Source organism: Passer montanus, unplaced genomic scaffold (assembly GCF_014805655.1).
Source record: "Passer montanus isolate IOZ18808 unplaced genomic scaffold, ASM1480565v1 scaffold44, whole genome shotgun sequence".
NCBI lineage: Eukaryota > Metazoa > Chordata > Aves > Passeriformes > Passeridae > Passer > Passer montanus.
Window position 1 is genome coordinate 2,263,348 of NW_024369262.1, and position 27,857 is coordinate 2,291,204.

Genomic DNA, 27,857 nt, shown 5'->3' on the forward strand with positions numbered 1-27,857 from the left:
TTGTGCTGCTGGGAGCAGCCCTTTTATCCAGTCTTTCCTTATAGAAATGGTGGGTGAATTCCTCTCGCCTGCTGTTCCAGTTCCATAGATGGAGAGAAGGGACACAGGTTACCTGCTCTGCTGGGAATAACCTGCTCCTTGGCATGGCCACAGAGCTGGGGCTGGGTCAGCCTCCCCCAAACCACGTAAGGAAACTGCACCAAGACAAGGAGGGGTTGGTTTTTTGTAAAAATTTATTCAGCGTAGTCTGGCAGAGGTTATACACCAACATCTGCAGCGTGCTCTGCACACACTGAGCACATCTGGGGATGGCCTGCAGTGTACCCCACATCCCAGCCAGGAGCAGGCTGGGCAATGGCATCGTGTCAGGAGCCAGAGCAGGACAGGGAGCTGAGGCTGTGAGAGGCAGCAGTGGGTGAGAGGCATTCAGGGCTGGCTGTGGCTGCTGCAGGATGGAGGGGAAGGGTGTCTAAGGCAAGTAGAGCAGGATGCACAGGCTGGGCTGTGGAGCTGTGCCAGGGATGCAGCAGGAGCTCCCCATGCAGCCCTGCACCCTGCAGCTGTTTGGATTAAAGGAAGGTGCTGAGGAGGAGCCTGTGCTGCAGCCAGCCCCTGTGGCCCTGGAGCTGTGGGGCAGCAGCAGTGCCCTCCCTGCTAAGGCAGCACTGAGGCACTGGTATAAATACTGTAGGAATCAGACTTCCAGTTATGGAACAAGAGGAAGAGGCATTTTTCCTGAAGGTGCTGCTCTGAGCCTGCGGAGCTGTGTGGGGAGGGGGAGTGGGGACTCCCAGACTGGGAAAGAAAGGGAGGGGTGGCTCATGTTCATCCCATGGCCAGCCCAGAGCAGTGGTAACCTCTGCAGTTTGTATTACATTGTGTTTGTGTGGATATGAAAAATTCCTATGGTATAAAAATAGAGAGCAAGAAATGGGACAGCTGACTTCAAAAAAAGATGAAAGTCTCTGGCTCCTGATCAGTGAAGTTACATGATGGGTTTTTCAGGTTATACCTTGTAACCATAAACTAAAACCAACAAAAATTCCAAATCTAAAACATAAAATTTCCACATCAACTCCATCTCTCGTAGTGCATCTCATCCTTGGCTATAAAGTATTTACAGGTTTTACTCATTTACACAATATGGCTTCACTATATTTGTAACACAAAGCATTAAAACATCTCCGAGCAAAATTCTTCATAATACAAAGTTTGGCATTTCAGTGATTTGGCTGAGAAAGCAGCAGAGTTACTTGTTTTCTGATTGTGCTTTTTTTTGGTGATGACAAGCACAATTTTTGGTCATTTCCATCAGGGCTTGAACTCTTCCTCAAAGCCCAGCTGAAGGTCCTGAGCTGTGGTTGCAGGAATGCTGTGCTGGACCCCAGGCTCAGTCTGGTAAGGAAGAGAGGAGAAGGCCTTTGGGACTTTGAGAGTAAGACAGGAGAGCAAGGATGTATTTTGTGGTTGTTCTGAAAGTGCAGGTCTTTGGTAGTAACAGAAAGAGCAAAGCGAGGAGGAGGGGTTTGCTGGGAGCAATGTTCAGCCAATTCCTTGGAGAGAAGGGAATTCCTGGAGCAGGGAATTTTCATCATCGGGAATTCAACCGAGGAGCAACCTGCAGGAGAAGGACAGGTTTGAAAGCATGTTCAAAATGCTGCAAAAGTGAGTTCTGGGCATGCTGAGGCTGTTCTGAGGATGGGCAGCTCTCTGGTCCTAACGGGAGCTCTCAGCTCTGCTGGAAGGGGTGTCAGTGCAGTCTGGATTAGTGCTGGATTTATTTCTGAATAAGCTGGGGTGTGACAGTGCATAAATCAGCTGTGGGGCTGATCTGACTGCCAGGATCACCACAAACAAGCTGAGAAGGGGAGAGAGTTTTGTTTGTGTTTTTAAATGTATCTAAAATTTGATTTGCTATGGAGTAAATGAATCTTGGGGGGTGGAAATAAGAAGTGAGGTCAATCCCTTGCTGAGTGTGAGTTTGGCAGCCCCTCAGGGCTGCAGGGGCCCTGTGCCCAGCTCCAACTAGGGGAAAGGCTGGGACAGCAGGGCACTGCCAGTGGCAGGAACATCCCAGGGCATGTGTCCCATGCCAGAATGGTGGTTTGGATCCAGGGTAAGTGATCCCCAGCCCACTCACCACTGTTAGATGCCCGTTCTTGGCTTTGGCTATGAGCAGTTCTGATCCCGAGATGAAGTCGATGATCCCTTCTTTGCCTTGTCCCACTGTGAACTTTATGCTGTGGAGAGCAAAGGGTGAGAAGAGCCCTGGTGAGCATGTGGGACTCTCCAGCAGCTGGGTGTTAACAGAGCTGCAGCAGATGTGCTCTGCAGCCTTGGGTACATTTGGACGGGGTGCAGGAAGAAGCAGAGCTGAGGCAGGGCCCTGGTGTCACTCACCTGCCCTGGTTGATGTTGACATTGTTGATTTTGTTGGCCAGAATGGCTGTTTTTGTCAGTGTCTCAATCACGTGGTCACTCTGCAGGACTACATCACCCTGGGAGGAGAGTCCATGCTTTAGGATCATGGCTTTGGTGTCACTGCCCCAAAACCACCCTGCTATAAGGGACAGGGGACAGGGACAGCACCAGAGGGGGCGAACAAGCACTGCTGAGCCCCAGCTGAGAACACGGGGAAATAGCAGTGAAAGAGCTGGCACAAAGTCACATCCCTGTCACCTTGTCACCCCCTCCTCCCAGCTGGATGTGCTCCCTGGAGGAGGGAGGGGTGAGCCCCCAGTACCTTCTGCTTGTTGTCCTCACAGTGCACGTGCAGCACAAACAAGTTGTCGCTCAGGCTGCTGACAGAGATGCCTGGGGAGAGACAGGAGCATCAGTGGCACTGCCCGGGCCAGGGAGAGCTCACAGCCTCTCCAGGAGTGCAGCAACTGCTCCCCCCAGCACAGCTGGGGCTGCAGGGGGCTGAGGCTGCGGCCCCAGGCTGCAGGGCCCACTCTGCCAGATATTGAGGGCCAAAAGCTGCAGCAGTGGCTCAGGCAGCTGCTGTGCAGGAATGGTGCAACCCCCCCCATGACTGGGAAATCACTTGGGGAGCATTCAGGGAGATTAATTGAGTCATTTTGGTGACATTTTACGGAGCTTCATTTTACAAAAACACAATTTCAAGATACTAAAACGCTTGCCAGGACCAGCTCATCTCCTTGTCCAGCACAAACCGGAGTTTGTAGCAGTGCATATTGAAGTGCAGCTGAGGAGCAGGGTGAGGGCAGTGCCCAGCCCCAGCCCTGGGCCAGGCCCACCTGTCAGGTTGGCGTAGTCGATGCGCTGCTTGATCTTGGCCTCCTCCACCACGATGGCCGAGCTCTGGGTGAGCAGCAGCTGCCGTGCCCTTGCCTTGTAGCCCTTCCTGTCGTACTTGACCACGGGCACTGCATACTGAAACACGAGTGAGCAGGGCCAGCTCCCACCTGGGCACTGCCAGCCCCAGCAGGCACCAACCAGGGCTGGGAAACCAGAGTGCAGAAAATTCCCCCTGCCAGACCTTCCTCACTGCCCCAGAGCAGCAAGGACCCACCCTGGTGGCTGGGATTGGGAAACCCAGCTTTGGTGTCACTCTGGGGTTTCCCAGTCCCCTCCAGCTGTAACCCATTCAGTTCTTAACTGCCATCATTAAACTGCCCAAGTCTCCACTTTCTAATCCATCAACTCTTCCACACTGTCCTCAAGAGTATTACAAGCTTACTACAATGTAAGATTTTTGCTGTATTTTCTCCAGAAATCTAATTCAGTCCTTCTGCTGAATAACTGGGGACTTGACAAAAACTTGACATCTCTCACCTTAAGTCCTTCATTTTCTAATGCCTGAAGGACTTTAGTATTTATTTCTTCTCTACCTGTATTAAAACCAAAGAGGTGGGGGGTCAGAAAGGAATTTCCAGCAAGAAAAGAGTTCATTTATCGCCCCCTTCCCTCCTCCTGTTAAACTTGGCAACCCCCACTCACCCAGTCGAGTGTTGATGAAGAGCCTGGGAACACTCTGAGGATAATTGTCTTTTTTGCCCTTGAAAATCTCACTGGCAATTACTTTCTGTTCCAACTGCAAGGACAAAAGAAGTGTTCTTATTTAGTATAAAATTTCTCCTCATTAAAAAGATACATCTGTGTTAGAAGAGCTGTTCCCTTTGTGGTTTTATTAGCAGTCATAATTCAGTTCCTGTTTGGATGAGGAGTCACCCTAAACTTCCATTCCCTGGAGGTGGCAGAGCTCCAGCCCCTGTCAGTGACCTGAGCCCTGGGCTCCTCTGCTCCAAGAACAAACCAGGGGCTGGGAAAGTGGGAAATCCCCACTGTACTGGGATCCAAGGCTGTGACACAGGACAAGGCACTGGGATGATTTACAAGGGAAAATGGGGATAGAAGAGGCTCCTTATCAGTGAGTCTGGTTTGCTGGGGGAAAGCAGCTGCTGAGCTGAGTTAATCCCACGTCCCTAATCACAGCCCCAGCCTCTCATTGTGTCCATGCACTGCAGAAGGTGAGAGATGGTGCAGTAAAAACCTTCATGGCAGTTACAGCCAACATCTCCTGTTCTGTCTCCTATTCTGAGCTTTTTTTTTTAATACAAAAACTCCCTCCCCCTACCTTTCCATGAGATGAATCAAATCTCAGTATCATTTTTATTCTCTTTAGCTACAGCAGAGCAGCTGAAATGGTTCCTGTAACTTCTCTGTTTGGAAAATGACTGGGTTTGTGTCTGCAGGATTCTTACTCTCTACTTCACATGGTACAGGCAGAATAATGCAGCTTCTTATATTTTTAGCTTCCATGGGCAGAGTAGCAGTGCTTTTCAATAGAGAAATTATGTGGGGGCTTGGCTCCACAGCCTGTTTAAATAGTATCTATTGAAATATGTATAGAATGGGGTCTCTTCTGTGCACATTCCAGGCTTTCAGTGTTTTGTGTCTAACCTAAACCCAAATCAGTGGCGCTGCTCCTGTGGCACCCCAGAAAGCAGCGATTCACAGCCCCCCACTGCTGCCCCCCATTCCCTGGAGTGCTGCCCTTGGCAGCCAGGGGAGCCCTGCAAAGGGGCCCAGGGGTACCTGCTGCTTCCACTCGGGGCTGATCCTCTTGCAGTAGGTCCAGACCATGTTCTGCATGCAGAGCCTGCGCAGGAGCTGCGACGCCTGCGGGGAGCAGGGACAGGGGACAGCTCAGAGCTGGGACAGACCCACAGGGACAGACACCCAACAACCCAGAGCGGGGACAGACCCACAGGGACAGACAGCCAACAGCTCAGAGCTGGCACAGACCCACAGGGACAGACAGCCAACAGCTCAGAGCTGGGCCAGACCCGCGGGGACAGACAGCCAACAGCTCAGAGCTGGGCCAGACCCGCGGGGACAGACAGCCAACAGCTCAGAGCTGGGCCAGACCCGCGGGGACAGACAGCCAACAGCTCAGAGCTGGCACAGACCCACAGGGACAGACACCCAACAGCCCAGAGCCACTGACAAACCCAACAGAACAGCAGCAACTGCAGAAAATGCACTGCTGGCTTAAAAAACTGTTTCCTGACCAAGAATTAAATAATAAGGAGTTGATTTTTTTGCCTTTCTCTATGAGGGTTTGCCCTGGACTTCTCCAGCTGCTTTAGAATGGGGAATAAACACCAGGGTTCCTCCTCTCTGCCCTGCTGTGCTCTCCCTTCCTTCCAGCTGTACCTTCAATCCAAACAATTCTTTGGACAAGGTAACTGGGATTTTCTGCAATATTTTGTTTTGAGCAGATAAACCAATTCAAGCAGATGCAGGATAATAACAGCAACAGAGGGAACTGAATTTGTTAAGAGAAAATGGAAGAGAATTTCAGAAATGGCTGAGAAGCCAGGAGGAAATGGTGGTGTAACAGCACCACACTCCAAGAAGCTGCAACCCTCTAGGCCTGGATTCCCCTCCCACATCCCAGGGCTCATTCCCACCTCACAGAGTGATGGGGGAGGAGTTGGCCACGATTTGTCCAAGACATTTTTTGGTAAGTTCCTCTTGAGGTTCATCAGGAAGGAGAATCGGATGTAATCCAGGAAATACTCGTTCTCTGGGCACCGCGGGTGGTTCCGGTAAATGAAGCCTTTAATGAACCTGTGGGAGTGGAAAATATTGTTAGAAAATTTTAAAAAGTCATCTAAATTAGTGGTATTTAAAGGTTATATTTCCTGGGCTTTATTTAATAGCTGTAATTAATTTTTAAAAACTGTGTAGTGACAAGGAAGTTTCTTTTTAGCATCTTATTGTTAAGGAATGAGATGTTTGAGGGCTTGGGCTGCTCTTCACACACCTCCTGATTGTCTCCACTGCCCATTTCCTCTTGGCAGCTTTTCCGCGTCCCAGGGTTCCCCTCCACCAGGACTGGATGGTGATGGCTAAAAATAACACAAAGATTTTGCATTAAGGGAGCTCCTTCACCCCAAACTGACTCCACACAGACCTGGCACCAAAAATGCTCGGGAAAACCCACTCTGGAAATTACCAGCTTTCAGTGGGGCATGGGGGCAAGAATATGAGTTTTCAATAATATGTTACATGGGATAAATGTCAGTAAAAGGATGGGGATTGCTGTGGGAGCTGCTGGGGGAACATCTCTCCCTCCTGTGTCTCTCATACCTGAGCGTTTCATGGTCAGGAATTTCTTCCGGCGGTAGAAACCTCTCCACGTCGCCTGCATTTTTGTGGCTGGAATTGCAAGAAAAGCAGCAATTTGCAACCATGACCAAGCACAGTTTGGTAGAAAAAGACTCAGCTTTTTGAAATAGAAATCCACTGCAAGAGTGAGTGTCTCACCCAGACTCTGTTTCCTCACTTCCAGAGCATCTTCTGTGGCAAACAAGGTCTTGGGAAAGCGGATAAAAATCTTTGTTCTGGAAATAGAAATGCAGAATTACATTTTGCATGCTGGACCAACTTGCTTTTGGCATCCCCTTTGGGCTCTGTAACATTTCCCTCCCCCATTATCTAGAGAAGCTTCATTTCAAAGGGACAACAGGGACATGCAGTGATTCATAACCTCAAATTAAGAACACAGAACTGACCGTCCCATTTTGTATTCTTCTGGTTTGTAGCCAAGGTGCTTCACCAGCACAGCCACCCCATCATAGGGCCGCCCATCCCACGTGGGCCACGTCTCTGGACACAGGGATTTGTACCTGGGAATTGGCAGGAGAGGAAATCTTAGGGAGAGAAGTGCAGTGCAAGGAGCAGAGGGGTCAGGGAAAGGGAGAGAGGTCAAGGGAAGGGACAGAGCCCAAGGGAAGGGAGAGAGCCCAAGCTTCCCACCCCTCTAGGTGGCAAAGCTGCCCCTGTGCTGTTTTACAGCTCCCAGCAATGGGATGAAGCTCAGGGAGAGGGAGCAGCAGAGGGAAGAATTCCAAAGCAGCTTCACCTCTGCAGGAACACCTCGTATTTCCTGCGGTAGGCGAAGCCGGCCCGGCGCACGCGCAGGTTCTCCATCAGCCCCAGGTACTTCACCTGGTGTCGGATCAGGACTTCATCAAACCGGTCTTGGCAGGGCATGGAAAGGACAAACACAATCAGTGCACAGCAGGGCCTTGCTCTGGAGAAGGGGAATGCTCAGCTCTGGGTGAATCTCACAGGATTTAACCTCCAACGAATCCTCACAGCACAAGTCCCACACAGTTTTGGGTCTCCTGCCTTCCCCTCTCCCATCCCTTTTTAATTATTTATATTTAGCTCCAAAATGAAGTTTTCCTTTGGGATACTTTATGCATAGAGGAACCAAAAGTGAGGGAGAGTAAAGTCATTAGAATGAATTTACAGGTCAATAATTCTTTACTTTAACCACCACCTTCCTCTACCTGAGAGCAGTGCTCCCATTGTGATTCCTGGCTGCTGGCACTGCCACCCCCTCCTGACAGAAGCTCAGACACAGCCCCAAAATGAACCCAACATTTTCTTTTGGCTCCTTTCTGTGCCTCCCTGGCTGGCATGCAGTGCTCTGCCTCTGTCCCAGGGCCATACCAGCCTGTTTGGCATCGTTGGGTTTCATGCAGCGAATGTAGGAGGGTTCTTTGGACATCAGGATTTCCATGAGTTTGGAGAGGCTGTTTTTGAACTGAGTTGCTGCCTAGGAGAAAAAAAAGAAAGCTGCACATGAAGGGATGACTTGGAGCTGGCTACAAACCAGCAGAATACAACGTGAGGGGTTTGCATTTCAGATCATGTCAGAGTTCATGTTCCAAAAAGAGGGAACAGCCACAGCCCCCTCCAGCTCTCGAGTTCTCACCGTTTCAGGTCTCTTTTTGTCTGTCAGCTCTGTCCTATCAAAGCACTGGTTTATGATGGGGTTCTCTGAGTTGCACATGGTCTGCAGAGAGAGATATTTTCAGAGATGAAGTACAGAGAACTACCAGAGAAACCTGAGGACAAAACTATTTAAAATAACAAAATGAATACTAGGATCTCAATCAGTCCTTTCAGAGCACAGCCCTGTGGACACACAGCCTCCAGGTGGAGTCCAAAAGAATCCTTTCCCTCAGGTGCCACCTCATTTGAAACCCAGCTCCTCCTCCTGTCCTGGAAACCCCTCTCTCCACACTCACCTCCTTCAGGTTCCGGAAGAGAAGGTCGTTGTTTTTATCTAGAAAACCTGGAAGAAAAACAAACCACTCAGGCTGTTCCACTGGGACTCAGGGCAGGGATTTGAGATTTGAAATTAATCTGGTTGATCAAATGATGTGGGGCTGTATTTAAGGCCCAGAGTTTTGGTTTTTCTGTGTTACCTGCAACACTGTAGGTGACATCCCCAGCGTAGTGCGAGAGCCGGAACTCCTCCCGCCCCAGCGACTTGCGCGTCTTCTGGTCAGCGAGTTTGTGCCTGGGGAGGGAGCAAAAACCTTCAGGAGAAACAAAATCCTGCAGGATTCACTTCAAAAAGCACCAGGACATTCAGTCCTGGAGTGGGGCTGTGCAAAGGTGAGCAAGGAATGCAAATTGGACTTGGGGATTTTCAGGTAAATAAAGTTCTCAACCAGCAGGTCATAGAAGAGTCATTAAATGTATTTATGTTTAATTAAAAGGGGAATGTCAGTGCTCCTTGCTGAGTGGTTCTGTGTGCACATAAGATGTAGACATCCTAAACTGAGCATTCAGAATAAAAGCAGAACATTCAGAATAAACAGACATTTGGAGCTCCAAAACTGAAGTAAACAATCTGCAAGGTGAGAGGTGAGTCAGTACCAAGAGTTTTGTTGCCTTTGTTGCATTCTGAAGCTCAGTCAGGCACTCTGTGTTAACAATCTATTTTATATTATCTTAAATATCAATCAAATCTCTCTATAAAAGAAAATCATAATCTTTTATGTGGGACTCAGCACAGTGAGGATGTTATTCACACACTGGAGTCCCTCAGCTGAGGGAACACTCACGTGAGAAAATGAGGGTGGTTCTTCACAGTCTCCTCCAGTTTCTCCAAGAATGTTGTGTCTGTGGCATCCCCAGGTCTCAGACACTCCTCATCCTACAAACACACAAATTCCAGGGATTTCTAGGCTCTGTCTTACTGAAACTCTCCTCCAGTTTGGCCTTTCCACAGATAAACAACTTTTAGCTCAATAAATGAAGAATTCTTGAGCTGAAAAGAAAAATATTTCCCTTCTTCCAGACTGCCTGGATTGGGAGCTGCTTTCCCCAGAGCCCATGGAGGTGATGCAATGACTTTTAATGGTGTCACTATTCAGTGTATTGCTCTTCCACCTACTCAAACACTTCCAACATAAACTGATTTTTTCCCATGTCTTCCCCCTTCTTTTCCACTACACTGCTCAAATTTTTCATTCAAAAAGATCTTTTCAACTCACCAAAATAGAAATGATGCCTTTGAATTTCTCTTCCACCAAATCACAAATTATTTTGTTATTGAAATACTGAACTGGTTCCCACTGCAAAGACAAGAAATCACACTTAGGTGAAAACAACTCTAGACTGGAAAAGAAATGTAAATTTCAGAACATTTCAGAGAGCACCTGATTTAAACAATCTTTCTGTCAAAGCTTTTTCACTCATCACATTTGTTTTCCTAACATTGCCTTTGTTAAAATCGGGGTAAAAGCTTGGGATGGCATTACTCACTACCAGCTGTCTCACACAGTTACCAGGGTTTCCAAAGGAAGGGAGAAAGGAAAGTTCTGTAATTCCCTGGAGATCATGGCAGGAGAGGGAGGGGGGGTCTGGGCTCTTACCGCGATGCCCTCGGACTCGTACTCCTCCTGCTCTGACTTCAGGGTCAGCTCTATGAAGAGCTGCTGCAACTTTTCATTGCAATAATTAATACAAAACTGCTCAAAGCTGCAAAGAAAAATCAGAAAAATAATCACTGTTTGTACAGGATTTATTTACTGACTGCATGCATTCAGTGAATTTATTGTTTAGGGAACTCAAAGAGTTCCAGAAGGAGGAGAAAATGGACATGAAGGATGGAACATGGAGGAACACAAAAACCTTGAATAAAGGCACAGTAACACTGCAAATGTAGAGTCTTGGTTCAGTGCCACCTGCCAGGGAGGTGCCAGACTCTGCCAGTCCCATCCCCGGGTTTGTCACCACCATGGCAAGATGCCACAACAGCCACCCCTGGGCTGGAGAGCTGGACAAAGGCACAGCTCAAGGTAAGGCATGAATACACCCAAAAAACAACAGTTTATTTTAAATACCAGGTCCATTAATAGCTGTAAATGCTAATTATTAGCTGGATGTCTTAAGTGTTAGAAGCCCTGTGATTAGCATTTTGTCACCTGATGTCCTGACATTTAAATGCCACCTCTTTTACCAAGAAATGCAATCAAGCCTTGTTTCACAAGGGAGAGAAAACACCATAAACTGAATAATGTAATTCAGAATTTATCAGCACAAACCTGTTGTGCTGGAAAACCTCAAACCCATAGATGTCCAGCAATCCTAGAACTGTTGTACTTCTCCAGCCTGGAAACTTCTCTTCCTGCAACAGAGCAGAAAACAAATGTAAGTATTTCCTCACAGCTATGATCCACCCCTGGATCTCCATCATCTAATCCCAGCATTTACTGCACAATTTAGAAAACAAATTAATTTAGAAATTACTAAAAGCATAGAACTTGCTTTGAGGCTGAAAGATTTAGAAATTGCTGTCATGTTTGGCTGAATCTCTATAGCAAAGCAGGGCAACACCAACAAAGGGGAGAAAATGATGAGGAGGACTCCATCTTATCAGAAGGCAAATTAATTATTTTATTATTCTATATCATATTACACTACATCTAAACTGAATCTGCCAAGCACCCAACTGCACTGAACTGCACAGAATCTCGTGGCTGTCAGCTGACAGTCCTGACACACACACTGAATTTGGATTCAACTGGTCAGTGAATCAAAACTCACACCAGAATCCAATCACCAATTCCCTTCAGGTAAACAATCTTCCACAATGCATTCCCCTTGTGCACAACAAGAGGAGCAGCAACTGAGATAAGAATTTTTCTTTCTCTGATGTTCAGAGAGTGTGAATCCCAGAAAAATCCCTGGGAAGCTGTGCCTTGCTTTTCTCTGTGAAGAGAAATGCAGCCACAGATCTCAACAAGCAGAGGGTCACTTGCCTTGTAAGCCAGGGATTTGTTGACCTTGTTGACCAGCCAGGAGAAGGTGCGGCCGTAGACGGCCTTGGCGAGCGCGTCCCTGGCGTAGGCTGCCTGCTCCAGGTTCAGGGGACTCACCAGCTGCAGGCAGGAGCACAGAAAACCCCTCAGCAGCCCCCACACCAAGGGAACCCCTTTTCCTGCCTCATCATCACTGAACAGCCACTCAAAAGCATCCTGCTTGTGGCTGAACAGTGGAACCTCTGCAGTGAAAGCTCCTGAGGGGTGGTGAGGGAGCTGCTGGCAGAGCTGATCCATGGAATCCCCTTTGCCTCCCAGGGCAGAGCTGATCCATGGAATCCCCTTTGCCTCTGCTGCTGGCAGAGCTGATCCATGGAATCCCCAGGGCCTGTTCTTACCTCCTCCCCTTTTGCTATGATCTTCTTGTGGATCAGTGCATCCCGAAGAACTGAGCCATCCACTGCCAGCAGCTGCATGCAGGATATTCAATTAATTTATGGAGCTGTACATTCCATCCTCCTAAAATCCCGGCCCAGTGAAACAACCCTTTATTTTATTTCCCACTCACACTGAACAACTCTGCAGCATCAATCCCTCTCTTCCCTCCTTTCTGGCAGGAATATGAGCTAACAAATGAATTGGCTGGAAGGAAGTGGCCAAGCAAAGGCACTAAGGTGGTTCTTTCTTTAAAACTTCCCCAGAATCTGTTCCTACCTCACTGCCCAAAGGTGGAAACCTCAAGGCAGGGTTGTGTCAGGTGGTAAATAGAGAAGTTGTCAATTAAATGGGTTTGATGATAATATTTGCATTCTATTTAGGTGAAATTACAGTTAAATTTATACGAACTTCTAAATAACAGTCTAAAAATCTATGATGATCTTAAGCTCAAAGTAAGGAGCCCTCTACAATTCACCTTTCCTGTAACATCTCTCTCCCTGGTGATACTCACCCTGGCCAGGTATTTAATCTGATTCTCTGTAGTGACCTGAGCATTGCCCTGCTCATCAGCAGCAAACTGGACATTCCCCAGGTGCAGGACACTGGCCACAATGCTCAGCAAATCCTGCCATGGGAGCAACAGGCAGAGATCAGGATGATGGAATGAACACACAGCAAGGTTTTTGTGTTAATTCACTTCTTAGGAGACTATTTTGTATATTTTCCAGGATTTTTATAGGGAATACATTCACTCTGATTTGATTCACTGATTTCAATCAGAAATCCCAAATCAAAGCAGAAAAAAATCTTTAAAAGTAGGAAAATCTGTGCTGCTAAACCTCACCTCCACCTCACTGTCATTGAAGCCGATAACAGACAGGGCTCTCCTCATGATCTTCCACTCATTTTTGTCATTTATGGAACTGACCCTTGCACAGTGACCCTAAAAAGACACAGCTTGACATAAATAAATGAATAATCATCAAAGATACATTATCTATGCTCAATGCATTGTGTTTCTTTTTACAGCAGTCACCTCAGAGTTAATTCTGAAGTGAGGGAAGGAAATGACAAAGTTAATTGGAGCTATCCCAACCCTGTGATACAATATTTTAAGAATTACAGTTAATGTTCACCTTTACTAAATAGTGATACTGCTGTGGGTTCTTCTCGAGGCCCAGCCTCCTCAGCAGGTCCTCCTCCCCTCCCTCCAGCAGCTGGTAGAAGATGTGGAAGTTCCTCTCGCCGTGGTTCTGGTGCACAACTCGGGATTTCTCCAGGAGGTAGTTCAAGATGTGGCCCCCAACAGGAGCCCCCTAAACCAAACCAGACACGTGGGAAGAGTTCATCAACACAGAGGAAAATGTTTCTGCTTCTTCATTGTCTGTTCAAAGACAAGATCTGAAGCAAAAGCCCACAAAAACACAGAAAATGATCTGTCATTCTGTGCCACAAGCTCTATTTCAGTACAGTGGTGATTTTAGTGCTAAAATTCCTTCTAGGAATTCACCACAAAGGGAAAGCACCAAAACTGAGTGTGGAGGGATTAAAGGAGACCTGAAGGATGGCAGTGCTGAGATCCTCAGCCCCTGCACTGTGCCCACCTTGCTGCTGTGGGGCTGTTGGGGTCAGAGTGGGCACAAACTCTGTGCAAAGTTACCCAGAACAGGAATTATCCTCAGATCTCTCAGCTGGGTTATGTGGATTTACCTGGTGAGTACCCACTGGCACAGAGCACCAGAAATAAAATACCCTAGAAATAAAAGGGTTTGATCTCAGTGTCCCCTTACAGAGAGAAATAAGGGAGGAATGAAAGGAGACTGAGTGCGATAAAACCCTCTGGACCCAAATTTTGTCACCACAGGCTCTGCTTATGCTGTCACCAAGGAAATGCAAAGCACTCACTACACACACACAACAATACAAGAACACAGAGAGCTCCTACAACTGGGACCAGTCCTGGAATATAAACCAGCTTGCAGGTTACCCTGTAATCAAACTGCACATCCATGTACTTCCCAAACCGACTGGAGTTGTCATTCCGAAGGGTTTTTGCATTTCCAAAGGCCTGAAATGAAATTGATCAGAGAAAATTAAATGAGGACCAAGTCAGATTATTCATAAACACTCGGGTGAGGCTGCCAGTTATTTATTTACAGCCCAGGATTTTCCTTCCCGGAAACCCAGAAGGAAACAGATTTCTCCCTGAATTCTCAGGCTGATCTTTACACCCCCTGCAAGCAGTGCAGATGGAACATGCTCTGAAAACATTTCCATGCCCCTGCAAGCTGATTTTAATGCCAGTCCACTGCTGACAATATATGTCATGTCTGACAGCCTTTCCCAAGCTCCTCTGTCCCCACTGCCATTTGTCACAGCTCGCTGGCAGAGGGGCTGCAGGGCTTCCAGCTGCTGGGAGTCACCTTTCCTGGGACACAGGGCACATGGACATCTCAGGGCACAGGGATACAGGGACACAGGGATACAGGGAAACAGGGACATCTCAGGGCACAGGGACACCTCAGGGCATACAGGGCATAGGGATTCAGGGACACAGGGATACAAAGCACAGGGATTCAGGGACACAGGGATACAAAGCCCAGGGATTCAGGGACACAGGGATCTCCCAGGGCACTGCACACAGCCAGGGCTGGACACTAGAGGACAGCACAGCCCCACAAAACGAGCCCAGCCTGTGTGAGCTGCCCACTGGGATGTGCCCCTTTGCAGAGTCCTGCAGTGACCCAGAGCTCTTCCCACCCCAAATCCCCTCTGTCCCCGAATCCCATCCACGCCACAGCTCCTCCTGGAGGGCTGGCAAGGGCCAGGAGTGCTTTGGCCGGGAAGCAGAGCAGATTCCCTGCTGATGTGCCCGCACAGCATCCCCAGGACACGCTGTCACCGCCCCCGTCCCGCTGTCCCCAGGGCCAGCATTCCGTGGGCTGGGGGTACCTCCAGGACGGGGTTGGACTGCAGCAGCCGGTCCTTGACGGTCTCGACCTGCTGGCTGGCGGGGCAGGTGACAGCGTAGTACTGCAGGATCTTCTTGGTGGCCTCGGTTTTGCCGGCGCCGCTCTCGCCGGAGATGAGGATGCACTGGTCCCTCCTCTCGGTGCGCAGCGAGCGGTACGAGTTGTCCGCGATGGCGTAGCTGCAGGGGACAGCCGGCATCAGCGGCTCTGCCCTGAAACCCCGGCACACACATCCCCCCACAGCCCCCGGCCACGGCTGGGGGACATCGCAGCTGGTGACAGCGCAGGTGACAGCACTGGTCACACCTCAGCCACCGAGCCACGCTTCTGCAGGGCCATGACACAAACTGTCCGTCTTTGAGACAGTTCTTTGGACTTTTCTTTCTGACAAAAATAGGTAGAAGTCGACTAAATTGTGCAGAACAAGTGGCTTTTCTAAATATAAATGATCCCTCAACACTGGTCCCGTGGGACAGAAGTTTTACACCTCATTCTCCACTGGTATTTTTTCTTGCTATTGTTCTAAGTGATGACACATTCATAAGGTCACTACAGAATTTTGCTGTCTGCGTGGCTCCAGAGCTTCTCTTGGGTGGTGGGATGAGCTGGAAAAGCCACCACAGATTAAGGAGCATCCTGCAGGCCCCTTCTGCCCCAAACCCAGGCACTTCCTCTGCCTGCACAGGCTGGCCCTGCCCTCCTGCTTCCTCCTTTGCTGCTTTTTCTTTCATTTCTGTGCTGTGAGCAGACAGGACCTCACACCAGTCACACACACTGCCACAGCACCAGAGAGCAGCAGGGGATGAGTGACAATGGTGACAACTGCTCAGGGGGACAGAAAACACAACCTCCCAACACCATTTCAGCTCTCACATGTGGTGAGCAAGCAGAGATCCTGTCTTCACACCTGACAACATTTTATTTTAATAGCTTGGCTTTTTAATTTTTCATTTTCCCTTTTTTTTTTTTTTAAACTCTCCTGCTGTGCTATTAATTAGAAGTAATCACACCAAAATAACAGCCATGGCTTTCTCCAGTCTATTAATACTTGGTGCTAAGGCAACACCAATGAGCTCCCTTGGCAACACAACTCACCCCACAAAATACATCATGTCCCCCTCTTCCCATCCAGATTCTGCCTCTGGAGTCTTGTGGAAAACAGCTGAATAAATGCAGATTTAATTTGGATTTGAAGAAGTGCCTCTGGCCCCTGGGCCTTTATGGGGTGGTTTATGGCCCCAAGAGCTCCAGCCAGGCACAGACAGAATCACTGGAAATAAAGATGTTTATGGTCCCATTTGCAGGCCATAAACAGGACAGGATGTGACAGATCTCTGGGAATATGCTGGGTTCCAGCCCATAGGGATAACTCTCCTCCTCTGAGTGTGATGCACATCCCAGAAAACCCAGCTGAACTGTCTGACACTGGAATAGAGATCTTGTAGTGTTTTGGCTTTCTAGAGTCAGTTTAGAAGAGGAGAAAGAGGAAAAAAATATGAGTTACTGGAAAAGGAGAATCCCAGAGCACCACACTGCAGATGGAGCATTTTGATGCTCCTCAGAGGATTTTTAAATGCATATATAATCAAATAATACAATAAAATAATCAAATAATGCAATGGAACAGCAAAAACAGTCAGCAAAAAAATCTGTTCTCCCAGTGGGAGCAGCAGTACCCAGGATCACAGTTCTCCAGGGATCACTTATGAGCTGCACATTTTACAGCTTCTGAAGGGACTTGTTAAAAGGAAAGAAAGCCTAAGAAATAATCAGCCACAGTGTGATTTAAGTGGAATTAAAGCACATCTGCTCAGTGCTTTGTGCTATCCATGAGCATTGTCATCACCTACTGCACACTAAAAACCAGAGCCACAGCCCCAAGGATTTTCCAGAGAGTCTCAAAATTCACCTCTAAGGACACAGAAGCCCTTTCCTGACCACAGGCAAAGGGAACTGAGCAGGACTGAATGCAGGGTTTTTCAGGTTTAATTCTCCCCCATCTGGGTTCACACAGTAAAAATCATATTTTTGTCCTAACCAATCCAACTTGAAGTGCTGAGACTTTCCCAAGTAATGGTGTTTCTCCCCCTCTCTGTGCCTGCAGCACATTCTGGTTTGTTTACTCTCCTGGGCTATGTGCCAGCAATAAGAAACAACCCAAATAGTTTGTTCAAAAATAATATCATTTACTCTTCCAAGATCTCTTAAAAAAAAAACAAACCAAAACACAAGATAAAAAATCCTCCAAGAGGTGCTCAGAATTTGGCCTTTAGTCCTGAAGAAAAACCATTTTGAAGCCATGTGGCCTCAGCTCTCAGTCATCTTTTTCTTTCAGTCTAACAAAAAAATTCATACGCTTTCAAAAAATAACTTTAAACCTCAAACTTTTTTTTTTAAATGGGAAATTGGGAATGCTCACCAAGCCAGACCATGTAAATAAATACATTCCTTGTTCCAACAGGCTGATGGTATCTTAGCAACAAGGGAAATACCAGATAAATATTGGTCAGGCAGTAACAGCAGAGGTAGGAAAGAAACCCCCACACAGCAGAAACTCTTTCCCCTACTTAGCCCTGGACACAGAGACCCCAAATAACCCTGGAACAATGAACTCCTGTCCTGCCAGGGCTGGGTAAGCAACTCTGTTCCTGCAGCCAGGAAGGAACCAACTCCCTTTCCAAATACTGCTCTTGCAGAGGCAACTCATCCTCTTTGGAGAGAGGAACAGGAATAGAAAGAGCCTCACACCACACCCTGAGGATCCTCTCTGTCCCCAGGACTTCCAGGGCTGCAGCTGGGACAGGCCAAAGTCCTGTTTGCCTCTTTTGACGTGTCCCAGCTGGGTGGGAGTGACAAAACCTGCGCTGGCACCCACTCACAGGTGAGGGGAGACTTCATAGAAGCTGACGCCGCGGTACCGCTCCATGTTCTGCTTGGTGTAGATTTCCAGTTCCTTGTAGGGATTCACAGACACCAGCACGGAGCCAATGTAGGTCTGGAAAGCAGAACAGAAAGCAGGGAGCTTACAGGAGGTCTGGAGGCAGAGCTCAGGTGTCTCAGGTGTCTCTGGAGGCTGGACACCCATCCTGGTGTGCTGGGGATGCTGCTGAGGGCTTCCAAACAGGCCAAGGTGCTGAGAAAGAGAACTCTGAGCTTTGGGGAAGTGACACTGCTAGAGCTGTGCCAGCCATGTTATCCTTGCTGAGTAAAAAGCACCTCAAATGGTTTTAGAGTTTCCAACAAGCCACAGTACTGAGTTATTTCTGAAATACATTTAGGATTGGGTTCAAGTCTGGGTTGGTGGAAGTGAATGAGTTCAGGAGACAGAAGAATGTGGTGGATTTTCAGTGCTGTCAATGCCACCAGATCTCAACAGGGGCACTGCAGTGAGTCCCCAGACCCATCAAATGGCAGCACCCCAGACTGGTCCTGGCACCAGCCCCCATGGCCTGTGTGAGTGCCACCAGCAGCACCTCCAAACCCACTGCCGAGCAGAGCCAGGGTTATCCCGTGCAGCAAACACACTCCAGCTCACCGAGGGACACCCTGGGGACTGGCCCTGTGCTACTCACGTAGATCAGGTTCTCCTTGAAGCGCTTCCTCAGGTTCTCAATGAAGGCAGCCTCGCTGGTGAAGTTCTCCAGCAGGACAAAGTCCTGCACCCCGACGCGGTCGCGGGCGGTCAGCGCGCTCTCCATGCTCAGCCGGATGCCGTTGGCTCCCAGTCCCTGCAGCCAAAAGCACGGGCAAGTTGGGATGGCTGTGGGATTGCAGGCACTGCCCCCAGTCCACAAGAACCACAGTTACCCTTGGATAACCATATTAAATGAAATATTAAAATAACCCCACTGTTGATGCTGAAAACAGTGATTACAACACGTCATCAGTTGTCTGCTCTAATTGCTTTGAGGGAAGACAAGTCAGCATTAGAGAAAAATTACTGCTTAATTTCCAATAACTTCAAATCAATCAAAGAAACAAACATTTGATAAAGAGAATAAAACTTGGATTTCCTTTCCCAGGCATCCTTTAGCAGGAGGGAGATTGAAATGTGTTCTCTCCTGCCTCTTATTTCACAACGGGAAGCTGTTTCGAGGTAAGGAATCTTTTATGACTAATGATGATTCATCTCAGAAGCAAACAGCTTCACATTGCTGACCAATTTAACAGCTTTAGCAAGGCACCCAATGGGAAAATTCTGAGAAAATTGAGAAGAAATGAGAAATGGGCATTTCTGCACCCACACAGCTGAATTTAGACAGTGACACTGACAGCACCAGGAGACTCCTACCCCGACCCTCCTTTAAAGGTTACATTTCCAGCCTGATGTGGGTGAGACACAACTTCTGTGGAAAGCACTCATCTGCTGACTCCTGACTTCACTGTGAAGCAGGGAGGGGAAATCTGCACCCAGGGGTGACTCAGTGGCTGCCTGCTGGGGAAATCTCTACTCAGGGGACAGAGATGGAGGAGATGAGAGGCACCACAGAAACCAGAGACAGGAGAAACCACGTGTGAAACCCTCTGCCTCACACCTGCACGCATTTCTTTATCTTCTTCAACCCTCCTTGCTTTGCAAACTGCTCACAGCAGCACCTTTCTCCTAAACCATTTCCCTAAAGCACTGAGTGATATTTTGGCATGTTGCACAAAGACCAGAGGGGTCTGTTCCTAAAACAGGCTCATGCACCAACAGCAATCCCAGACACCCATCACAAACTGGGAGTGCCAGACCCTGCACAATGATGAAGGTGACTTTTACTGACTCACAGAGTTGCTTTCTGCACCTTCCCAAGATGTAAAAGTGGTCAAACCACAGGGACTGGTGACATGCAGGGAGAAAAATAAACCCAGCCTTGGTCAGGAAAAAAATTTACCTGAAGTTTTGTTCAACAGTAATAAAAGCAAGAATCACTGAAGTATCAATTTGGGTCAAACCACGTGCAAATCCCCTCAGCCTGCAGTTGTTTTGATTCACCAAATTCTTGGTAAATGTTTTTTTTTTTATTTTATTTTATTTGGTAAATGCTTAGTAAATGCAGTTTTGCCTATTTCTGCCAGTTCTAATTGGCTTCCTCCCTGTAAGCCTGGGCAGAAGTGATTGCTTGAACCCAGCAGTTTTCAGATAGGAAAATCAGTTCCTTCTGGAAATCTCAAATCCAGACCCACTCTAATGGCTCAAACACCACAAAGAAACATCATTTGATTTCCTGTTATATTTTTCCAATTAGTCTCATGGTCTGGAAGGCCTGAGTTCTAAGCTTGGAACAACTCAGCCTGGGAGGAATTCTGCAGATACTCTCATGAAGTAATCGTTCTAAAATGGCCAACATTTTCCAAGCCAAGTCCTTCATAGCTTCAGCAAAATGCTCTGTTGTCTTCTACCTTCTTTGCCAAGGTGAGGAGAAAAGGAATAACCCTTGGAGAAGGAAGGTGAAGAGATAAGGAAAGGAAAATAGTGATAAATCACAGAAAGAGAAACTCTGCCTAGAAATTGGAATCCTCCTATCAGAGCAGTGCAGTCCCAGAGCAGGTTTTGGCCAAGGTGATGAGAACAAAGGCAAAACCAAAGGAAAACAACTCCTTTTTAAGTGGGGAAAATGTACAACTACAGTCCTAAAACACAGCTGCCTCAACAAGGACTGAGGAGAAACGTCCACCCTCGCACAGTTAATCCCAGTTTATACAATCCTGAAGCCTTTCACAGAAAACGTCACCTCAGCAGCTCTTTCATCAGCCCCTCCCTGGGGCCAGGACAAAGTGATCCCAGCTGTGCACATCCAGGAGAGGCAAGAGCCTCACATCCCCCTCACAACACAGAAAATTCCACTCCTCTGGGACAGGCATTTAAGGCCAAGAACTTTCGGTTTCCTCCAGTTTTTGTCTCCTCATTCAACTCCAACCCCTCGCCGTGAGAACAAAATAACCACCTCAAATCTGCAGACAGCTTGAAACAAAACAAAAGCCAAACCAACTCGACTGAAAGTGGCTTTTTGGTGATAATTAAATGTGGCCAGGGGATGTGATGCAGTCAGAGCCTCCTGAATATAAACTCCACTCAGTCTCGTAGCCTCCCAAACCCAAGCTGAGTGCAAATGAAAGGCAGAGCTGAGCAATAGGCACTGCTCCATGCCAGCATTTTGCTTTATTGCGTATGTCCAAGTCTACCACCAGCTTCAAATGTCAGTGTTAACTGTTTCCCTGCCATGACATAACAGATGGGCCATAAAAGGAGGTGAAAAGAAACCCTTTTTGCAAAATGGAAACAGAGCAGTCACGCAGAAGGAAGGAAGTGGGGAGGGAAGACACTACTTAAGAAAAAAATAACCACAGCGATGATCTGTTCATCAGTTCCTACTGAATGATAAATGTGAGGCACTCAAGAAATTAAAATAACCAAAATGTTGGTGATTTTCTGTTAGCAGGCAGACATCAGATCTGGTGGCTGTAAATTAATGCTAGAAAACCCAGTCTGGGGGGTTAAATGTGGTGCAGTGGAGCTAATTAACCATTAAAGCAGTTTGTCTATGGACAACACTCATTCCCTTGTTGTCTTTGCAGGGGATGAACTTCCTTGTGCCAAACCACCTCTAACTGAAATACATTTACAACATCCTCTGCTCCAGGTAAGAGATCAGCTTGGACCACTCAGCCAGCCCTTCCAGAGAACTGGGAGAACACAGGCTGTGAGGGTCTGATCAGACTATTTACAATATACTCTGCTCCAGGTAAGACATCAGCTTGGACCACTCAGCCAGCCCTGTGGCAGGGAGGACATTCCAGAGAACTGGGAGAACACAGGCTGTGAGGGTCTGATCAGACCCTTCCTTGTGGAAAGGAGTTTTTCTGGAAGCTGCCAGGAGAGCTCAGTGCTAGAGGAGCTGCTGTGACACTGAGGCAGGACTCAGTGCAGCTGCACCCTTTGGTTTGCACTGGCCCAGGACTTGTGCAATAAACCAGGCTGGAAATCTGTCAGGGATTAAAACTAACTCAGATTCTTTTGTTGTTTTAATGCAGGTCATTTTCCCACACTGGTCCCACGTATAATGACGATGGCCAGGGATAGGGTAATGGGAGCCACAGCAGGGCCAGGGAGGAGCCAGGATTCAGCAGCAGGGCCAGTTCCTGCTGCCTTGAAATACCTGGCAAGCTTCCACCTAAGAGGCAGGTCAGGTTTAGCCTAAAAAGCTAAAAAAGCTCAGCTCAAATCCCTCCTGCAGGCTTTGCTGCCTCCCTGGGATGGGGTAACACCTCCAAACCAAGCCAGGGCAACTCCATCAGCAAAACAAAGAGCAGGAAAAAAGAATCTGGTGGTTTTCTCTGCAGGTTTTGAGCTAAATCATCTTCCTGTGGGATTGGGAGAGTGTCAGAAAGGAAAGGAGGGAAGGGAGCACATTGAATCAGTTATTTAGGGCAGCTCCACCACATCCACCTTATAGGTCCCCTATGGGATCAAAAGGAGGGCCTGGCTGAGGATCCTGACCTTTGTAGGATGGGGACACCTAATGCCACACCCAGCACAGGCTGCAGCCAGGGAATGGCAAAAATCTGAGCAATCTGCATGTGATGGTGGTGCCTGTGGGCTCAGGAGTGCCTGTGCCTCCTCTCAACCTCCCCTTTCATCCCACTGAGGGTCACTCCAGAGTGCCCAGTCTGACTTCTGCCACCACATTTCCCAAAGCCACCCCACGGTGACATTTCCAGGGATTTGTTCCCACATTGTTTTAACCCACTCTTTGCTTTTAATGTCTTCTCCAGAGCCTGGAGCACAACAGTGGCTCAGGGCCAGGAAGGAAAAAGTCCCTCTGGAATGGTGGGGATCAGGCCAGTGCAATCACCACCACAGCTCTGCTTCCAGGGCTTTTTCTGCCCTGGGATTGAATTTTGGGAAAGACTTTCCGCTGGTGTAAATTGGTGGCTGAATGCAGCCTGCAGAGCCAGGTTTACATTGGCTGGGGTTCCAGCTTTTCTTTGTGTTCCTACAAGAGTCAACAAGACCAGCAAATACCTCCAAGCTCCTGGGAGTACAAAACCACTCACAACTGTACCAAGGAGTTTCCTACACTGAACTGGGAAATCGCTGACATGGGATTGTGAAGGTGTAAACACATATTTTTCCTTTAAACTCTGCTTAATGCCAAAGCATGATAAAGTTTTTCCTCTGCTTAGGACATGGAGAACTAATACACCTCAGAAATGAAAAATAGGACCTTTTGCTCTGTGCAGCAAAATCCAAAGGATTCGAGTCAGCCAGGCTGAGCACTTTGGGGGAATTTGTGCTGGAAAATGGGAGGGCAGCTCTGCCATGAGCACAGGGGTCTGGGGCTGATGTGAGCAGAGCAAGAAACTCCCCCTGGCTTTGTCCAGCAGCTGCTCCATGGCCATGGAATACCCAACATGGAGCAAAGATTCAGTCCCAGGCTTGATTTTCCCAAAGGGGTACTGAAATGGTTTAAAACTCAATTCCAGACATTGAGGGAACAGGCAGCACCAGCAACTTCCCACTCCTTTCCATGAGAAAACACCTGGAATTCTCAAAGTGAACAGTCTTGTATGGAGCAGGGAAACTGCATAACTGATTCAGAAAGGAAAGTCACAACATAAACAGAATTTGTGTTTCCACACCTAAAAATGTATCTTGCAATATTTTCTCCTGGCAGTGTGTTTTCACAGATTGGGTTGTACCCACTCAGGAGACTCACTGCAAGAGCCCCAGGAAGTGGCTCCCTCTGGGAAGAGGCAGGCACCTTTATCTTGGTATCAAGTGCAAGATGATTGATCTGCAGGCTCCAGAAATAGCCACAAAGCCGGGAACGGAAGAACAGCCCAGACCCAAATGTGAGTGGGAAGGGAAATTCAGATTAGATTCTGGAAGACAATGCAAGCCTGAACCAAGAAGGAACTTCTCGTGAGGACGTGGCAGCTAAAAAATATTTGTCTCACGGATAGTTGGACATTCTTCACTGTCATGCCAAAGCTGCAGGAAAGAAAAGAAATTCCTTTGATTTCTGCTTCATTCTACAGCCTGGGAAAGGGCTTGGACACGTGGGCCAGACAGCAGAGCAGACAAAAATCAACTGTTGTATCCAAGGCCTCAATTCCCAAGGAGCAGAATGGGAAAGCTCCCTCTTTCCCTCTGCTTGGAGAAAGAAATAATGAAGATGGCAGAGGTGGAGCAGAATCAGGGATTCTGCCAGCAAATCCCTGACAGACTGAAGTGCAGCCACTCAGGATCCTCCTCCCTCCTGCCACACTGCAAATCAGCTGCTCATTTTGGACACAACTCCCTCTGTCAGTCAACAGCTGGCTTGGGAAGGAGGTTCCCTGAGAGGCAGCTCTGTCTCCCCCATAAAAATTCCCTGCAAGCAACCACATGGATTTGTCTGTCCTTTCTGTAGCCACCTGAGCTGAGACAATAATTGATAAGACACGTATTTGCTTTTAATTATGTAAGGAAAATGAAGTGATTTCCCAAAAGACAGCTTGGGAAAAGCAGAGCTGTCAGGTGGATTGGGACCAAAACCAGGTAACAGCTCTGGTGACCCAACCAGCAGAGTCAGAGGGAACAACTTGAATTTGCAGCTGCCACTCAAGGACCTTTTCTCAGAATAACTTTTTATTCTTGCTTCTTTTAGACTAATACATCACCAGCAATGGAATGTCTGCAGTCAGGGAACTCAGAACTTGGTTGTGCCTCTGATATTTCCCATCCTAACCAGATGGAACGATGGAACTCCAGAACACACTATAAAAATATATATTAAAGAGATAGAAATGCTACATCCTTGACTACTTCTTGTAAAGTAATTATTTCAAACTTTTCCACATTTTGGGTAGGGACAAATTGAAATAATAAGTAGGTAATATTATTTGTTCAATATTTATAACATAATTATACCTTCCAGATTTTACTTTGTGGGGGGATGAGTAAGGAAATAAACAATTAGCAGTGAAAAGGAAAAGTCACTTGTAAGAACTGATTTGAAGGACAGGAAAAATGTTTACCATTAAGAGGGGTAATGATATTTCAATCAACAGGCTAAATATAAAAGAGCACTAAGAAAAATGAACTAGGCAAACCAGAAAGATCACCAGGGCTGGAAAAGTAAATACACAGAATTTCTATATTTAGGGAGCTGACATTTTTTGCTCCTGAACAGATGGCACAAGCTGCTGCTGGTTCAAAGATGTTGCTGGTGGCAGTTTTCTCAGGAGACCTGTGCCCACAGGCCTGGGCATCCCACAGCAGCTTTGGAGGACAAACAGATTTCAAAAAGGCATTTAAAAAAGGTGAAACACCAGCTTGCTGCCCCTTCTAGTGAGTTTTGATGCTGGTTTCCAGAGCAGCTGAGCAGGTGAAGGGTGGCAGAAGCTCAGAGGCGAAGAGCCAGGGCCAGCCTGTGCCCCCTGCAGCTTTGGGGCACCCCCTGTGCCCCATTCCCTGCTGCACTGCCCCAGCACTGCCCAGCCCCACGGGCAGCCCTTCCCTGCATTCCACACCCCCACAGAACCTCTGACACCACGAGGTCTCCGAGAGACTCAAACTTTCCAGAGAGAGCTCCAGAGCATTCCGGGGCCGCTCGGAGGGCACCTCCACACCCACAGCTCCCTGAGAGAACAGGGCCACCACCCCAGGCACACCTCTGCCTCTCACACTGCCACCTCTGCCACCACCCCAGGCACAGCTCTGCCTGTCCCTGCCACCTCTGCCACCCCCCCAGGCACACCTCTGCCTGTCCCTGCCACCTCTGCCACCTCTGCCACCACCCCAGGCACAGCTCTGCCTGTCACTGCCACCTCTGCCAGCCTTCCTCCAGGCCCACAGCTGCCACCCCAGCACACCAGGTGCCAGCAGAAATACCCTGTGGAGCTCTGTCACCTCCACTCCCACAGAGAAGGACTCAGGAGGGTCTCCAAAAGCTCTGCCCTTCCCTTCATCCCTTTCTCAGTGGTCAGCACGGGAATATTTGGGAAAACAGGCAAGGATCTCTGGGTTGAGCACTGTGGCATACACCAGCCCCACGGTAACTCTTCTTTAACAGGGAATTGCTCCAAGCTACAGAAGTGACGTTTTCAACCCTTCTCTTCCTAAATTTGGTCACTTCACCAATTAAAGCCTTGAGCATTCTAATCCAGGCAAAAGCTCACAACTTTTTTATAACTCTGTCATTCTTAACCTCAACATCTTCCACAGTCAGTGAATTCCATGCCCCAATTATTCATTGTATGAAAATAATCTTTGCATCTCTTTGACAACTTTTAGCTTAACTCAGTGTCTCTCTTCCCATGCTACACAACACAGAAAAGGAGCTCGCTGTTCTCTGTGAAACTGTTATTTATTTCTCCTTCTCTTGTCCTCATCTCTTTTTCCAGGTAACAATCCCAGTCCTCTCAATCTTTTGCCATAAACTCCTTTTCCCAAGCCTGGGACTGTCCCATGCAGGACACAGGGCCAGGTGCTCTGGCTGCTGCTAAAGCATGGACAAAGTTTTGCTAAACTAAACAGCCAGGAGGAACTGAGGGGCAATAAATCCTTTAGCAGGTACCTCCTGCCATTGCCTGGATGGCAGAATGGGACAGAAGCCCTGGGAAGGACAGGAGCAAAGCCCAGCTCCAGGACAGTCCCTTCACATCTTGTGCCCAAGTGAAAGCTCCACCCTTTCTTCCCTCCCAAAGCTGAGCACAGCTTCCCCCTCTCTTCCCACTTTCTCAACTCCCACCTTTTCTTCCTCCTCCAAACAGGTATTCCCTGAGTTTTTAGCCAATTTCACCCAACTTTCCAATGAAGGGATCCTTCTCAAAGCATTTCACTTCCCTGCTGAAACCCTGAAAATGTTTCTCCTCTCTTTTTTTGAGACCAAATACACATGTGAGGGCTGCAAAGCCCCTACAGGAGTGAAATAAACCTTAAATAAACCTTACCCCGCCTCGGAACTTCATCTCTGCCTCCTGCCAGCTCCTGCAGCCCTCGCAGAGCCTTCGCTTACGCCGCTGCAAAAAGCAGCAATCTCAGGACAAGTTCTCTCTTCTGTCAGTTGCCTTATTTTTTTAATTTTTTTTTTCATGGCATTTTCAGTGCAGTCAGAACTCCCTCCCTCCCACCAGCTCCTACTGGAGCATCTGGAGAGGGCGTTTTCCAAGGAGAACTCCCCTCCCAGCAGGAGCAGCCCAGCAGAGGCAGTCCCAGGGAAATCAGCTGCGCTCTGCCCGCGGAGTTCCCGCTGCCCAATGACAGGGAAAAACGGAAAGAAAAGTAATCCCAGGCACTGGAAAAGCTGGGCCCGAGCCCAGCACACAAACCACAGCCATCAGACAGGAAGAGACGAGCTCTGGGACAGTGGGTTATTGTCCTGGAACAGCAGCGTGGACAGGGCTCCCCACAGCTGCTCCCAGCTCACCGCAAACACAACCCCAAGCCTGGCATTGACATAAGTCTTGGAATCACCCCCTCAGAGAATCAGAGGCCATAAAGAGTGCAGGGTTGGATGCAGTTTGTCTTCACAAGGTTTTAGAGTCACAGAATGGTTTGGGTTGGAAGGGACCTTAAATTTCTCTTATTTCCAACTCCACCAAGCCCCGTCCAACCTGGCTCAGCAGGATTTTATTCCAGATTCTTTTGGAGCCATCCAGCACCAAAACAACCACTTTACCTGGAAGTTGTGAGGTCCTTATTATAAAATAACCTGCACTACCAAGGAAGAGCCTTCTGGAGCACACAGTGAAGGCACTGCTGCCCTCAGTCCCCTGCCCTTGCAAACAGAAGTTGCACATTTTGCTGTCTCTGAGCTCATCAGTGTTCTCACACAGAATTATTTATGATCACAGCTACAGCAAGAGTGTGAAAACC

General features: G+C 48.1%; 1 protein-coding gene across 4 annotated transcripts in view; it reads right to left on the reverse strand.

Annotated features, from left to right (window-relative positions):
- Positions 1-215: 215 nt before the first annotated feature.
- The window catches only part of MYO1C (myosin IC), a 57,000-nt gene continuing 29,358 nt past the window's right edge, over positions 216-27,857 (reverse strand). For 3 of the 4 annotated variants that reach the window (XM_039720753.1, XM_039720755.1, XM_039720756.1), the window contains 31 exons: positions 18,583-18,738; positions 17,890-18,005; positions 14,991-15,189; positions 14,026-14,106; positions 13,175-13,354; positions 12,883-12,981; positions 12,550-12,663; positions 11,999-12,070; positions 11,601-11,720; positions 10,884-10,966; positions 10,212-10,317; positions 9,831-9,911; positions 9,399-9,490; positions 8,754-8,848; positions 8,574-8,620; positions 8,258-8,338; positions 7,993-8,098; positions 7,397-7,514; positions 7,047-7,160; positions 6,799-6,875; positions 6,622-6,690; positions 6,296-6,380; positions 5,940-6,099; positions 5,062-5,145; positions 3,964-4,057; positions 3,799-3,854; positions 3,261-3,396; positions 2,744-2,814; positions 2,401-2,498; positions 2,141-2,240; positions 216-1,618 (listed from right to left, as the gene is read on the reverse strand). In XM_039720753.1, coding sequence (XP_039576687.1) covers positions 1,592-1,618; positions 2,141-2,240; positions 2,401-2,498; positions 2,744-2,814; positions 3,261-3,396; positions 3,799-3,854; positions 3,964-4,057; positions 5,062-5,145; positions 5,940-6,099; positions 6,296-6,380; positions 6,622-6,690; positions 6,799-6,875; positions 7,047-7,160; positions 7,397-7,514; positions 7,993-8,098; positions 8,258-8,338; positions 8,574-8,620; positions 8,754-8,848; positions 9,399-9,490; positions 9,831-9,911; positions 10,212-10,317; positions 10,884-10,966; positions 11,601-11,720; positions 11,999-12,070; positions 12,550-12,663; positions 12,883-12,981; positions 13,175-13,354; positions 14,026-14,106; positions 14,991-15,189; positions 17,890-18,005; positions 18,583-18,738 — 3,117 coding nt within the window. In that variant the 3' untranslated portion in view covers positions 216-1,591. Of the gene's footprint in view, positions 1,619-2,140; positions 2,241-2,400; positions 2,499-2,743; positions 2,815-3,260; positions 3,397-3,798; positions 3,855-3,963; positions 4,058-5,061; positions 5,146-5,939; positions 6,100-6,295; positions 6,381-6,621; positions 6,691-6,798; positions 6,876-7,046; positions 7,161-7,396; positions 7,515-7,992; positions 8,099-8,257; positions 8,339-8,573; positions 8,621-8,753; positions 8,849-9,398; positions 9,491-9,830; positions 9,912-10,211; positions 10,318-10,883; positions 10,967-11,600; positions 11,721-11,998; positions 12,071-12,549; positions 12,664-12,882; positions 12,982-13,174; positions 13,355-14,025; positions 14,107-14,990; positions 15,190-17,889; positions 18,006-18,582; positions 18,739-26,932; positions 27,122-27,857 lie in introns of those variants that run through there. The other variant, XM_039720754.1, reaches the window with a different exon arrangement.